The sequence below is a fragment of the Sinohyriopsis cumingii genome, chromosome 8 (assembly GCF_028554795.1).
Source record: "Sinohyriopsis cumingii isolate HCF-2022 chromosome 8, ASM2855479v2, whole genome shotgun sequence".
Taxonomy (NCBI): Eukaryota; Metazoa; Mollusca; class Bivalvia; order Unionida; family Unionidae; genus Sinohyriopsis; species Sinohyriopsis cumingii.
In genome coordinates, this window is record NC_142968.1 from 87,922,928 (window position 1) to 87,937,871 (window position 14,944).

General features: G+C 35.6%; 1 protein-coding gene across 3 annotated transcripts in view; it reads left to right on the plus strand.

Moving 5' to 3' along the window:
* Positions 1–14,651, plus strand: part of LOC149794087 (solute carrier family 2, facilitated glucose transporter member 1-like) — a 63,911-nt gene extending 49,260 nt beyond the window's left edge. For 2 of the 3 annotated variants that reach the window (XM_089968046.1, XM_089968047.1), the window contains 7 exons: positions 175–282; positions 3,456–3,544; positions 3,854–3,952; positions 4,888–5,100; positions 9,519–9,594; positions 9,785–9,912; positions 13,940–14,651. In XM_089968046.1, coding sequence (XP_089824172.1) covers positions 175–282; positions 3,456–3,544; positions 3,854–3,952; positions 4,888–5,100; positions 9,519–9,594; positions 9,785–9,912; positions 13,940–14,176 — 950 coding nt within the window. In that variant the 3' untranslated portion in view covers positions 14,177–14,651. The remainder of the gene's footprint in view (positions 1–174; positions 283–3,455; positions 3,545–3,853; positions 3,953–4,887; positions 5,101–9,518; positions 9,595–9,784; positions 9,913–13,939) is intronic. The other variant, XR_016422957.1, reaches the window with a different exon arrangement.
* The last annotated feature ends 293 nt before the right edge of the window (positions 14,652–14,944 follow it).

The following is a 14,944-nucleotide window of genomic DNA, read 5'->3' on the forward strand; positions in this document are numbered from 1 at the left end:
GCTAAATTGAGCATACACTATATCAAACATTATATCATCGTTAACACACACACACACACACACACACACACACACACACACAGACAGATATATATTCCCTCAGGATTGCTTAGTGTGTTCGTTTTCTCAGCGTAGTACCAAATTTGGTACTTTTCTATTTTTGCTTTGTTTCAGGCCTGTGCATTGTTCCATGCGTGGTTCAAATATTGACCATGCCATTCTGCCCTGAGAGCCCTAGGTACCTTCTTATAAGGAAAAATAGGGAGGATGAGGCGAAGAAAGGTAACCTAGTAAGCAGTTATGCACCATACATATATATATATATACACCACGTTTTATCTATAATACGCCCCTTCTTTACCTATTTGATTTTAACATTTCTGAAAGAAGTAAATATTCCGTATGAAAACCATTACAAGATTCAGTTGCCAGATTTTGTTTATGTGTATTTTTTTCAAATTATGAAAGACATTTACAGATAGGATGGGACCTGATATAAAAACTTGCACTACAATCATAACCACAGGATGAAATCCCAGTTAGAATGGATTGGAAATATTTTTCTTATGTGCATATCTAGCAATATTTTAAAAAGTTTTGCTTATCACTAAAATAAAAATACTAAATACAATATAAATATCTGAAAGAAATTAGTCAGTAAAGAACCATAAACAGTTTAGAAAATTGAGTCAATGAGTTGCTCGTGTCCGAGAATTTGTTCTACATTGTACACATTAAATTCGATGAAATTTAAAAGTGTAATTGTACCCGCTTCACATTTCCTAGCTTCCCATGTCTTACCCTGGAAACATAGAGGTGTTAGTAAGCAGGAACTCATAAAATACCCCGATTGTTCTGGCACGAGCCAGTAGATTTACGAGTAGCCAAAAAATCATGGGTTGTAGGTCATTACAACTCAGTTTGAGTGTTTGGCGTAACCGAATTCGAATATGCACTAACATGTATTCCTGTTGGACAATGTTTATAACTTTTCAATCATGTACACAAACAATATAGCGAATGCTAATCCGAAGATTGCGTCCTGACGCCTAGGACTTCATCAGCAGATTAATCTAATCTCTACTAACTGTTAACATCGCTCGATGGAGTGGTGAACGATAGGTTGTAATTGTACCCATTCCTGTTCAGCGTCGGTTTGTACACACGAATGTAGATTGATTCCTTAACCTCCCGCTCTAACCCGGATTGTTCTCGATCTAGGATTTTTACTGAGATCCAAATTATAGCATGGCCAGAGCAAAATGTGAGGATGTGCCGTGATATCTTGGACGAGCTTTAACTTGGTCTTCTATGTTCATTAAATCTCGCTTTCAATGTCCTTTCCGTTTCCCCAATATAGTCGTGATGGCACTGACTTTCACCCTGTCCTTCACACTTACTGTTATAGATAGGTCCAGTAATATTTCTCTTATCAGACTTATGTTTAACGTGAACTAACATCCGTCTTAGGGTCCGCTCCGGTTTGAAAAACACATTTATTTTGTGTAGTTGGAAGAATTCGGAAGTCTCTTTCACATATGATAGGATGATTTACTTTTCGAAACTATTCTCCCAGTTGGTCTACTTTCATTAGGACTAGCATTGAGCCTGTTAGAAACCTTTTTAAAAGTGCCTTCGTTGTTTCTGAAGGTGTTTTTGTCCAAGAAAGATAATACGCCATTTCGTTCCTCTTGGATGGTGAATTTCGATGGTGACCGACGCTGAACAGGGACTGGTGCCGTTACAACCTGCCACGTATCCGGGACAATCTGTTAACATCACCCACCATTCCATCGACCGATGTTAACAGAAGATATTAAATCAATTTGCTGATGGAGTCCATAGTGTGAGGACGAAAGCTTCAGGTTAGCTTTCTCAGTATTGTTTGTGTATATGATTGAAAAAAGTTTAAAACATTGTCAAATAGGAATAATAATATTATATAGTTAAGCTTTCACCAAAGTAACATGTATTATTGTTGGAATTAGGTTTGTGTCAATTTGAAATTTCGGTATGTACATTTATGCCGCGATTTCACAACGTGATACATGTTATATGGAGTAGTTTAATCCTATAAGTCCAGATTTTGTACTTGTACATTGTAATGTCACATATATGGTGTTCTTCATACCGTATGTACTGTGATGTTACGTATGTTATAGGATTTGTCAATTTCTAATATTGTACGAGACCTAGAATATAATATGCATTTTATGTATGCATGGATTGCGGGCATTTAATTTCCTGCATGTCTTATGTATATCTTTCAGTATTGTTGCTACGATGAATCAGCAGAGCTCATTTGAAAAACAGATGATACTTTATTAGGATTTTTAGATCTAAATCATTGATACTGTAAAGTATCCCACATTAAATGCATGAAATCATACAGCACATTCCCAAACTAAATACATCTCTCTCTTTCTTTCTCTCCCCCCCCCCTCACTCACACACACACACACACAGAGACATCCCCAAATCATTAGTACAAAATCAATTTTTTTCAAGAATTAAGTCTCTAAGTTTACAAATATTTCAAAAGGTCTGGTGAAAACAAATTGACAAGTACATGCTTCGTATGTTTGTGCGTGTGTCTGTGTGTGAGAGATATTATTTCCTAGTATTTTGAACATTAAATAATGTTAATGGCATTATGAAACAGTTTCTTATTATGTAGATAATAAGTATGCAATTAAACATTAGAACAGTGAGAATAATAATGAAACTTGATTTTGTAGTAGACTCTACATATACTCTCTCATTTAGTTATTTTTTATTGATATCTGTATCTATCATATTAACGGCATATAATTACGCCATTATCATACCAATGACATGGCGATAAAAAGTTACTGTAAACCCCGTTATGTAATCTTGTTAGGAAAGCATGACATAAATCAATAATGATTTAGTGTTCCTCATTGGTAGCTCTGTGATGATCTATTATGTCCTGTGTCAACTTAACTGGTTTCTCCTAGCTCTTATATATTTGTTTTATTGTGTACTATTCGCTCTTTCTTCGTCTTCTTGATTGACCTGATATTCTCACCGTTCATCTGGTGTTAACACATCACACATTTATTCTTCTAGAATATAGGTCTCCGTCATGTGCGGCACAATCATGTTTGTATGCAGTAATAGACTTCAGCCCGTAACATCCGTTACCGGTCGTGTATGTATACAGGTGCCATGTGTACTGTTTAACGAACTCAAAGCGACGATGACATTGAAACAAGTGTCATACTTTTTCTTTGATTATCTTTGAAAACCCACATGTTCTTGATGGAATTTATGGATCATGTTATGTTTTTACAAGGATATAAATTTCGTTGGTTTGTTTACTTTACAATAACAACACTAATGGGTGTTATTTTTTCGCACTGTAGAGCAATGCTTCTCTTATCGCAATAACCTCTTGAGATCTTGAGCTTTAAATATTTATACTCACATGGCAGCTTTGGCGATACTGAGGGGTACTGATCTGGTGGATGATGATATGGAAGAAATGAAGGCGGAGTACCGGCACCAGGAAACCGAGGCTAGAGTAAGTCAGCTTGCTCCTACAGTTCAGCATTATCTGAGGTTAACTGAATTTGAATGCCAGTTCTGGCGATAACACTTCCACAGATGCTCAGTAGTAACAACGACAACATGTTTTGTACAGATGGTGACAATTTAACTACACCCCATTGACCTTCACGAGAATGGCCTTAGATTCTCTCAAATTTAGAAACATATTTTAATCTTCTTTAAATGATTTAAAACCTAAAGCCAGCTTGAATTAACCATTCCATAATAAAATGCAGGAAGTTATTAAATGTATTATTAATTTCACAATAACGCATCATTTCAGATAAATTTGATAAAACTTTTCAAGAAGAGGTCCCTCCGGATGCCTCTCCTTATCAGTATTGCCATGCAGCTCTCGCAGCAGCTCTCTGGAATAAATGCAGTGAGTACTGACCACCAAATGTTTATTTTACTCCTCATTCTAACACCAAAAACATTCCCTATGTGTAATAAGACACCAGTATATTTTGCACTTCATTGAAAACTTAAACTGAGTTTTTATACGCTTGTGGCAAACCAACCTGCTGGGATCAGTTACTCGTATTCCTTTGAAGTTCGGCGACATGGTTGTGAAAGACCAGTCTAATCAACAATTTTATTTTAATGCAGATAACAAGTTCATAAAACGTCAAATTCATTCCAATAATTCCGTTACTTTGTGAATCAAATACAAACACAATTTGATTTGAGTGAGATATTGTGCTTTTTATTTTCAATTTTAAAAGTGCATGCATTGGGAGCAAATGCCACAAAACGTTTGGCACGAAGATACAATCTTTGCACATATTTTACGTTACAAAACGTTGCAACATAAAGTTTAGCTTCAGTGCTAGCGTTTCCATTGATTTGTTATGCTATCTTGTCTACAAAACTATGTTGACGACTGAAATTACAAACTCAGCAAGGTTCTCACAAACTCACTACAAGATGAACAATAAGGAAACAGTCTAAGTGCCGGACCAATAAAGAAAAAAGTTTTATTTTACTTTAATAACCACACACAAAGTTGCAAAAACTCTTCAAACCAGCAGTATCAAAATATTGAACGTACTCATTATGAAATGCCTCAAACAGAATGTTTGTAAAAATTATTGCAAAATGTGCGTTTTACTAAAAAACAAAATTTATGAAGCGTTGTTCTGCAAAGTCACAACAGTTGCATGCATTAAATGATACATAATATATGTTTTGCCATGAAGCAAAAGGTATTACTATGATTAAATTTATCATGCCGCAATACACTAGCTTTAATGGTGTTAGATACTTATAATCATTCATTGACATTAAAACGGTTTCCCTTTGATTGTTGTATTTCAGGTATTTTACTATTCCTTCACCCTGTTTAAGAGCAGTGGTATGGAAGAGTCGGTTGCTGCTCATGCCACAAGCGGGGTTGGAGGAACCATGGTGTTGATGACACTGGTGACGATACCCCTAATGGATCGGGTGGGACGCCGTACCCTGCATCTCCTAGGGCTGGGGGGAATGTTCCTCTTCAGCGTCCTCATTACCATCACCATGGCTCTCACTGTTAGTACAGCGTTGTCATCACCATCATCTTATTTATCATCATCATCACTTTGGCTCACAGATTAGTTCAGTACACAATTATTAATAACACCATACTAAATTTCAGTGTTTGTACTGTACAGTAGCTTCATCAGCACGATGTTTGCTCTCAGTTTTAGGATGGTACAGTCAAGGTAAAAATCTATCATGTGTAGTACAAAATATTTATCAACAAGACCTTGAGTCTAATTGTATAAAGTGTAGGAGTCTCATCACCATTACCATGGTTCACATTGGCAATAAAATGGTGTTCTTAGCGCCACCAACCTAGCTCTCATCATTTTTACAGTATAATATCATCGTCGCCATCATCCTAGCTCTCATTGTTAGTACAGTATAACACCATCATCGCCACTATTCTGGCTGTCATTGTTAGTACAGTATAACATCGTCGTCGCCATCATCCTAGCTCTTATTGTTAGCACAGTTTAGCATCCTCGTCACTTTCATCCTGGCTCTCATTGTTAGTACAGTATAACATCCTCGTCGCCTTCATCCTGGCTCTCATTGTTAGTACAGTTTAGCATCCTCCTCGCCATTATTCTAGCTCATGGTTAGTACAGCATAACTTTATCGTCGCCATCATCCTAGCTCTCATTGTTAGCACAGTTTAGCATCCTCGTCGCCTTCATCCTGGCTCTCATTGTTAGCACAGTTTAGCATCCTCCTCGCCATTATTCTAGCTCTCATTGTTAGCACAGTTTAGCATCCTCGTCGACATCATTCTAGCTCATTGTTAGTACAGCATAACTTTCTCGTCGCCATCGTCCTAGCTCTCATTGTTAGTACAGTATAATATCCTCGTCGCCTTCATCCTAGCTCTCATTGTTAGTACAGTGTAATATCCTCGTCGCCATCATCCTAGCTCTCATTGTTAGTACAGTATATATATATATATATATATATATATATATATATATATATATATATATATATATATATCACAGTAATGCGATCTTGTTTGCTAGATCACGTCGAGTTGTCAGCATCAGAAAATCTGGATCATCAACATGTACGAGGCGTCGAGTCATGATCCAGATTTTCTGTCAGCCTAAATAAAAGATTCAATTAATATGAGGATGGGGTTTGTTTGTTATATGCCAATCAGTTTTCAAGTAAATTAATAAAATCACAAAAAGTAACTGAAAAAGAAGAAATTGCACAATCAATCTGATACGAACTTCATATTAGCCCATTTATAGAATTTACTTATTGTAACATCCAATATGAACGTGAACATCGTTTTATGAATGAAACGTTTTTAACAACATTAACTTATTTTCACTAATATCATTATTAATAACACGAGTTCTTCGATGCATAGGGTTATCAGACACATATGTGATTTACATCCATTATGCAGTTGTCAATTTTTGCATCGAGGAAGGTATGACCAACTGAATAATTAGGAAGGATTATATCGAGGCTTGGCTGATGGCGTTATGAACTATTTCTGGCGAGACATTGTGACAGACTCCGATGTGGACTTGGCATGTGAACGGCATAGAAAGTTTTACAGTTACTTGGAGCGGAATTAAACGAATTGGAATTTAATGATACAGATTTGTTCAGGAGATTGCTACTCATTTTGTATTTTTATGTTAAGTGAGGCTACGGGATTGGATAGATTTTCACGCGTGCTCAGTTGTAACCAAGATACATCGCGGGAAAAAAAAAAGTTCCAGCCTCGTTGGAGAGTATGGCGGCAATACGGAATCAGAAAACGACAGCATCGTTTTCCTACTTTAAGGATTTGACGATAAAATTCAGGCGTATTCTTGGGCAGACAATTAAATGGTATATTATAAAGTATAGTATTCATAAAACTATCACCTTTGAATTGTATGTTAATACAATATTGTGTTCTTATCACCATGACCCTGACTCCAGTGTTAGTACTTATTATTGCTACTAGATTAGTATAGTTACCTTACCGAGCTTTTTCTCTTGATTTTACCTACACATTATTTTATTTCCGGTTATCAAATCATCTTATGTGTTCATTCATTTACTACTAAAATCAATATAGAATCATCAAAATATCAGCATGGACAAGGCTGTGCATATGTTCATTCAAACAATTAATGTGGTATGGACGCACATTTAAGATTATGTTGTCTATTAAAACTTTTAACAAATAAAGTCCGTGCCGATATTTTATATTACTATTTAATAGATAAGCTATGGAACATTAATTTAGAACTAATGTTTAGATTTCAACTTAGACGACGTTTGGATTAATTCAGTCATTCATTAATGGAGCATCTATTTTAAGTAAAATTAATTTTTAACTATTGTTTATTTATTTTCTTAACATAATTAAATAAGCGTATTGTTTATATTTTCATTTGATAAAATATAATAATAAATATATGACATCAACATTACAGTTAGGAGCAGTAATGGTGATTATAATAAAAGTCGGTCAATATCATCATCAAAATAAATATAATGATAATTACAATGATCCTCAATCATTGTGTGGAAGAATAGGTGTTGATTGACAGTTGGCGTTATGCCATAGCTGTGCCTGTTCACCATAACCTCTCGGTCTTGTTGCCTGTTGGCGTTATAACATAGCTGTGCCTATTTCCATAACCGTTCGGTGTTGATTGACAGTTGGCGTTATGGCATAGCTGTGCTTATACACCATAAACTTTCGATTTTGTTGACAGTTGGCGTAATGCCATAGCTGTGCCAATTTCATAACCCTTCGGTGTTGATTGACAGTTGGCGTTATGGCATAGCTGTGCCGATTTCCATAACCTTTCAGTGTTGATTGACAGTTGGCGTAATTACATAGATGTGCCTATTCAATATAACCTATCTGTGTTATTGAAAGTTAGCGTTATGACATAGCTCTGCCTATTCACCATAACCTTTTGGTGTTGATTGACAGTTGGCGTTTTGACATAGCTGTGCCTATTTCCATAACCATTCGGTGTTGATTGACAGTTGGCGTTTTGACATAGCTGTGCCTATTTCCATAACCTTTCGGTGTTGATTGACAGTTGGCGTTTTGACATAGCTGTGCCTATTTCCATAACCTTTCGGTGTTGATTGACAGTTGGCGTTATGACATAACTGTGCCTATTCAAGATAACCTATCGGTATTGTTGAAAGTTAGCGTTATGACAGCTCTTTCTATTCACCATAACCTTTTGGTGTTGATTGACAGTTGGCGTTATGGCATAGCTGTGCCGATTTCCATAACCTTTCAGTATTGACTGACAGTTGGTGTAATTACATAGATGTGCCTATTCAATATAACCTATCTGTGTTATTGAAAGTTAGCGTTATGACATAGCTCTGCCTATTCACCATAACCTTTTGGTGTTGATTGACAGTTGGCGTTTTGACATAGCTGTGCCTATTTCCATAACCTTTCGGTGTTGATTGACAGTTGGCGTTTTTACATAGCTGTGCCTATTTCCATAACCTTTCGGTGTTGATTGACAGTTGCGTTTTGACATAGCTGTGCCTATTTTCATAACCTTTCGGTGTTGATTGACAGTTGGCGTTATGACATAACTGTGCCTATTCAAGATAACCTATCGGTATTGTTGAAAGTTAGCGTTATGACAGCTCTTTCTATTCACCATAACCTTTTGGTGTTGATTGACAGTTGGCGTTATGACATAGACGTGCCTATTAATCATAACCTATCAGCAGCTTAATATATTCATGTTTATCGCTGCTTGAGAATTTACAAAATTTTCATTTATTGGACTTAAATTTTGCTAACATTAATCAGATTGACGTAATTTCGTCTCGATTATATATATATATATATATATATATATATATATATATATATATATATATATATATATATATATATATATATACTTAGAAACCTCATTTAACATTGCATAATTGTGCATCAGTGACAGGGGCTATTTCATTGAGGACTTGTTTTCAATTTCTGAAAACCTTTTGCTAGAGAATAATTCAAAAACACAGGAAGATTTCGGGGTTGAAACCCCATTTCCATGTCTTTGAAATCATGGGTAATTATCGGTAGATTCAAAATTTTATAATTTTCTTTTGTACCAAATTATCTTCTGAAGGCACATGAAATCTTTCTTCCTATAAAACATAGAGAGAAATGAAGACAGCGAAAGAGAGGTTTGAATATTCAAACTACGTTAATCCTATAATTCACAAAAATAATTTTGGTTAATCGAAGATAACAGATTAAACATTTAGTATTGTGTTTTCTCCTAAAAAATATGTCTGCTCATGAAAAAGGCAGGTGTATTGTGAGCACGAGTACACGGTTAAACTGCATGAACGCATATAATGTTATTAATTGTGCATGTTATATCACATTATAGTATCGCTATCTCTCATTTAGGAGACCAACCATTCTTTTTCAGTATCTAGCTGACTGGTTCAAGATATTAAATATAGTGGCCTCGCTCTTCTACGTTGTCTTCTTTGCACTTGGACCAGGTGAGTGACGGGTACCTAGATCTTATGATATCAAAATATAAATTTGTGTGTCTTGTTCAAACGCAGTTTGATGTTGCCATATTAAATTAGGTTAACAAGCCACATTATAATGATTTTCATCAAGACAAGATATCTGTATAATTTATATTTGCTTTCATTCCCATAGTAACTCCTTCCATTGTAATTCAAGGTTCCATACCGTGGCTAATAGTTGCCGAGCTCTTCTCGCAAGGTCCCAGGCCAGCCGCTCTCAGTGTATCAGTCCTTGTTAACTGGATGTCAAATTTTGCAGTTGGATATGCTTTTCCCTACATACAGGTAAAAGGGATGTTCTACTCAGATTTATTATCTCATGTATGTCTGTCTGTCTAGATGGACGGATAGATAGGACAGTCCATCTCTTGTTCGTCCCTGTAAACATTTTCTACTGCATCATCACCATATATATATATATATATATATATATATATATATATATATATATATATATATATATATCACTATTATTTATGACCTAAGGTTCCTAAGAAACAACAGGGGCTCAATCTTTACAATCCAGTTTTCAAATAAACGAACATTACCATGCATATTGATCAGGGGTCCAATTGCTAGTTTGCGTAATTGTTTGGAATTTGCTGATTTAGAGATTACTTGAAAATTTAATTTATGCATAAGACTTTCTGATAACATGGAATGAATATATTCATAAATTGGACCTCAATAATTTATTAACATGGGGAAGGTTCTGGTTATTTTGGCATACGTGTTTAGTAATTTGAGACAGGACATTTTTTGTATTGGATGTTTGGATAGTACTTTGAATTGCATGGCGTGAAGTACTAATATTCGGCTATGAAAGGCTTGCTAATAAGTCATACGAATGTAGACAAATCATGCAAGTGTGAAGTTATAAGTTCGTGATGTGTGGTGATTAGGTGATTATACATACATTATTTGTAGTATTCGCGCGTTTAAGAACCCTTCTGTTGGCAACATCTGCTTTGTTGAAGTCCATGGAAAGAGAGAAAACATTAGACTTCAAAGCTCGACTCACGCACAATGTATTTGATTCTCTCGGTAGTGAGATCCCTTGCTTGTCAATGTAGCTACACACACACACACACACACACACACACACATATATATATATATATATATATATATATATAGAGAGAGAGAGAGAGAGAGAGAGAGAGAGAGTTATAAATACACACCATACAGAACGAAAGTAATATCAATGGATTCCAATACAAGAATGCTTGATAATAGTAGGCAGAATTAATATTTTAATACAAATAATACTATCATACAGGTTAGAGTGATGCACACGAGTGCATATAACACCGATTGAATAACATCATTTTTTTGGTGATTAGTCGTGAGGGAATATGGGCTCGTGTGTGCAAGGCGATGGGTGCCGTTTACCCGCGGACCTGGCTACGAATCCATGCAGAGTACGAATTAAAAATTCTCTAACCTGGGTGATAGTATTTATTATTCGTATTAAAATATTATTTTTGCCTACTATTATCAAGCATTCTTCTAAAGGAATCCAGGGATCGCACTTTCCGTTCTGTCTGGTGTATATTTATAATTCTCTTTAATAAATTATATATACCTTGATTTCTTTCTTATCAATCCAGAATAACCGTTTAGATATACGAGAACTAATTACTAGGTCGTCATGCAAACGTGTCTGCTGCACACCTGTGCATATAAGACCGATTGAGTAACATCATTTTTTGGTGATTAGTCGTAAGGGAATATGGGCTCATGTGTGCAGGCAAGGCGATGCGTGCCGTTTACCCGCCTACCTGGGTTGGAATCTCCGTAGAGTACGAATTAAAAATTCTCTAGCATACTTATATATATATATATATATATATATATATATATATATATATATATATATATATATATATATATATAATTTGGTGTAGAATATTGTTTCATATCAAAAAGTAAAAATTTAAGTTCTCTGTGGCTTACGGCGCCTGTTGAAAAATTTGTTGGTCACGCTAACGTCTGTAGGGTTGGTTCGGTGGTTAGTTGATTTTTAACGGCATTGGCCACATTATCAATTATGAAAACTTATGAATGAATATTTCGGTCTCCATATACATACTTACTTTCTTGCCAATGCATAGTCAGTAGTATCATTACAACTGTGTATGCAAGGTAGAGCTAGATACACATAAATGCTTGCAATTACGCATCAAAAGCTACATAGTTCTTAGAAACATACTTACTGCCAAACTAATGTTAGATAAGCTTAAAATAAATAATCATATTGGCCAAATTTAAAATACACAAGTGTGCATCATTTGCTTAACCATCACATCTTGAAATTTGCAAAAGGTTCAACGAATACAAAATGGCGAATGAGATCGGTGTGTCAGACACTAAGGTGTTTTTTTAATTATGGTGGTCAAAATTATTTTCATCATAATGAGATGGAATGGACACAAAATACGTAATGATGACGACGACCATGATGACGATCGATAGAAGAAAATGCATATTGATAATGTATATTAATCCATCTAAGCTCTATATATGGTGTGAACCTTGGCCTGTCGTGCGTCTTCCTTCATTCCTTCACAATTGCTATTTACAACTTCTCACAAACCGTTTGGAACTAACATTACATAGAGCACACTGGCATCATGGCCTTTCAGAGTTTTTCAATGGACGTTGATCCATCATCCAATTCAGCAGCCATTACTTAAACAATAGAAGTCTTTTGATAACTTCGTCTCAAAATCCCACCACAAAATTTAGCCAAATTTTAAAGAAAGCATTATGGAATAGACGATTTTCATATTTGCACAAATAATCTCAATGCGGCATCAAATATGTCAGTTGTTACGAAACACGGAAATAAAAATAATATTTTAATGACTTCTATCAAACAGAATTTGACCATTATAGACAGAAATAACTCAAGCCTCCAAAATGTATGCAAATTATGCCAATCCGCCATCAAATATGGCTTATGGTTGCCGTTACAAAGAATAGACAAGCGTTTAGAAGACTTCTTCCCAGAACCATATCAATCAAACTGACTGTAGATACTTTAAATGTCTCATATTAAAAGCCATTGAACAGAATTTGAATATCTAGATTGAATGAGATCTGGCATGAAGGTCTTGCTCTTTCTTACAAATGATGCTAATCTGCCATTTAATATGGCGGCAGCTGCTAAAAATGGAACAATATTAAACAAGCTCCTCCACAAAACCGTTTGATAGAGGGTTACAAGTAGATTCGTAGCGTAAAGACCTTTCATATTTATATCAATGATGTTGATCTACCAAAACGCATGGTTGTCATTACTAAAACTAGAAAAAAGAAGGAAAAAAAAAAAACATTTGCTCAACTCCCACTAAAAACCGCTTAATAGAAATTGATCAAAAGCGTCCTGGTACAGAGGCGTTGTAATATGGGACACATGATGCTGTTGTGTCATCCAGTAAGGATTTTTATATAAAGTAGAGATACCGGGAAGCAATTGCTTTCGTATCAGATAGATTCAGCAGTACTAGAAGAAATTTCAAAGAAGGCATCTAACTTACTCATGTTTCTTAGCCAACTGCTCTTGCATTTAGCTATCATTCAAGTTTCAGACGGATGAACGATTTGGGCTTCTTGTTTGTTTAAGAAATGTCCTGTCATCATCATCATCATCAACATCATCGGTAAGACGAATACCCAAAACACAACATTTTGCTTTATATGAAGCAATATTTGGAGATACGATATATTGACTCCCTTAAGACTCTCAGCTATTAGATAGCAAACTAAATATATATATATATATATATATATATATATATATATATATATATATATATATATATATATATATATATATATATATATATATATATGTGTGTGTGTGTGTGTGTGTGTGTGTGTGTGTGTGTGTGTATAAGAGGGCCCCGAGTGGCCGAGTGATCTAAAGCACTCACTGATACAGATCACTGCCGTCTCACCCCTGTCTGCGTGGGTTCGAATCTCGGCCAATGTGGGTACGTGAGAAAGCACGCCAGTAGTTTCTCGTGGGTCGGCGGTTCTTTCCATGTATAGCCTATCTTGTGTTGAAATTGGGTTAAACCCTACAACATTGATATATATATACACAGAAAGGGCATATTAGAATAAAATACATAACATAAAAAATTACATTCAACAGATGATGTGATATTTTTAGAAGCTATTCTCACTCTGATTCCCAAATAAGGTTTGTTTTAGTGGAATTTCCGTATCCAGATTATTACATACGTTTCTTGTCAGCGAACAATAGCGTTCCTTGTTTTTCCAAAGTCTCTTTCTTTACTTTCAGAAGGGGCTAAATGACTATTCATTTCTTCCATTTTCGGCACTGTTGGCACTTTTCTGGATCTTTACTTTTAAATTTGTGCCAGAGACAAAGAACAGGACATTCGAAGACATAGCCACCACGTGGAAAGATAAATCTGAGTCACCACTGTCGTCGCAGTCAGACTTAGGTGGCCCTGCGGAGTGCAAAACGGATTACGGGACCGTATGCCTTACGGCGGAATCTACAACTTCTCTATAAGTCACTCTTGCAATTCATGCTTCCGTTTCGTTTTAAAAGTGTCTTACCTCGTACATTGTGTTTTTGAATATGTATTAACATCGCCGTATGGTTTTTGTAACAATCTGATTAAAATCAGATATCCGTTGTCCTACGTGAAGATCTGACGAAGACCGCTTAAGGGCCATGTTCTGGTTACATTTGAATTAGCCAGTGGAAATGCAGCTTTCGAAAATCTGAAAGTGAATCAAATCGTTCAGTACACATTCGTGCTCTTCGGCCACACTGCTCAGTCTCCAAACGCGAAGATATAAGACTTTATCAGATTGGTTGATAAAATTAGCGATTATGGTCGCTGTCAGATCAAGTATAACAGTGGAGATCTGATTTCAATCCGACTGGTTATTATACCCACTTTCTGTGAAATGGGTTGTGACGAACTGACACATCGTGTGCAGACAATCTTTTTGTAAATAAAGCTTTTTGTTGCTACAAATGCTAGCGTTCTTTGCTTTACTGTAGATTATTTGCCAAACAAAAACCATATGCCATTTTATTCCTGTGGGTACGCGTGTATCAACGTAGTGTGTTTACACATCAGCCACGTTACTCTGTTTAGCTGAGACGTCGTTATTACTTCCGAGATTCCAAAGTATTAGCAACATTTAGCATAATGTTGCTAATCTTGGAAACTGTAATATATCAATATACTAATTAAGTTACTTGCACATTTACTTAATTTTTCTGTATTGTTTATGAAATTCAGTTACATATTTGGATGAATCAAGT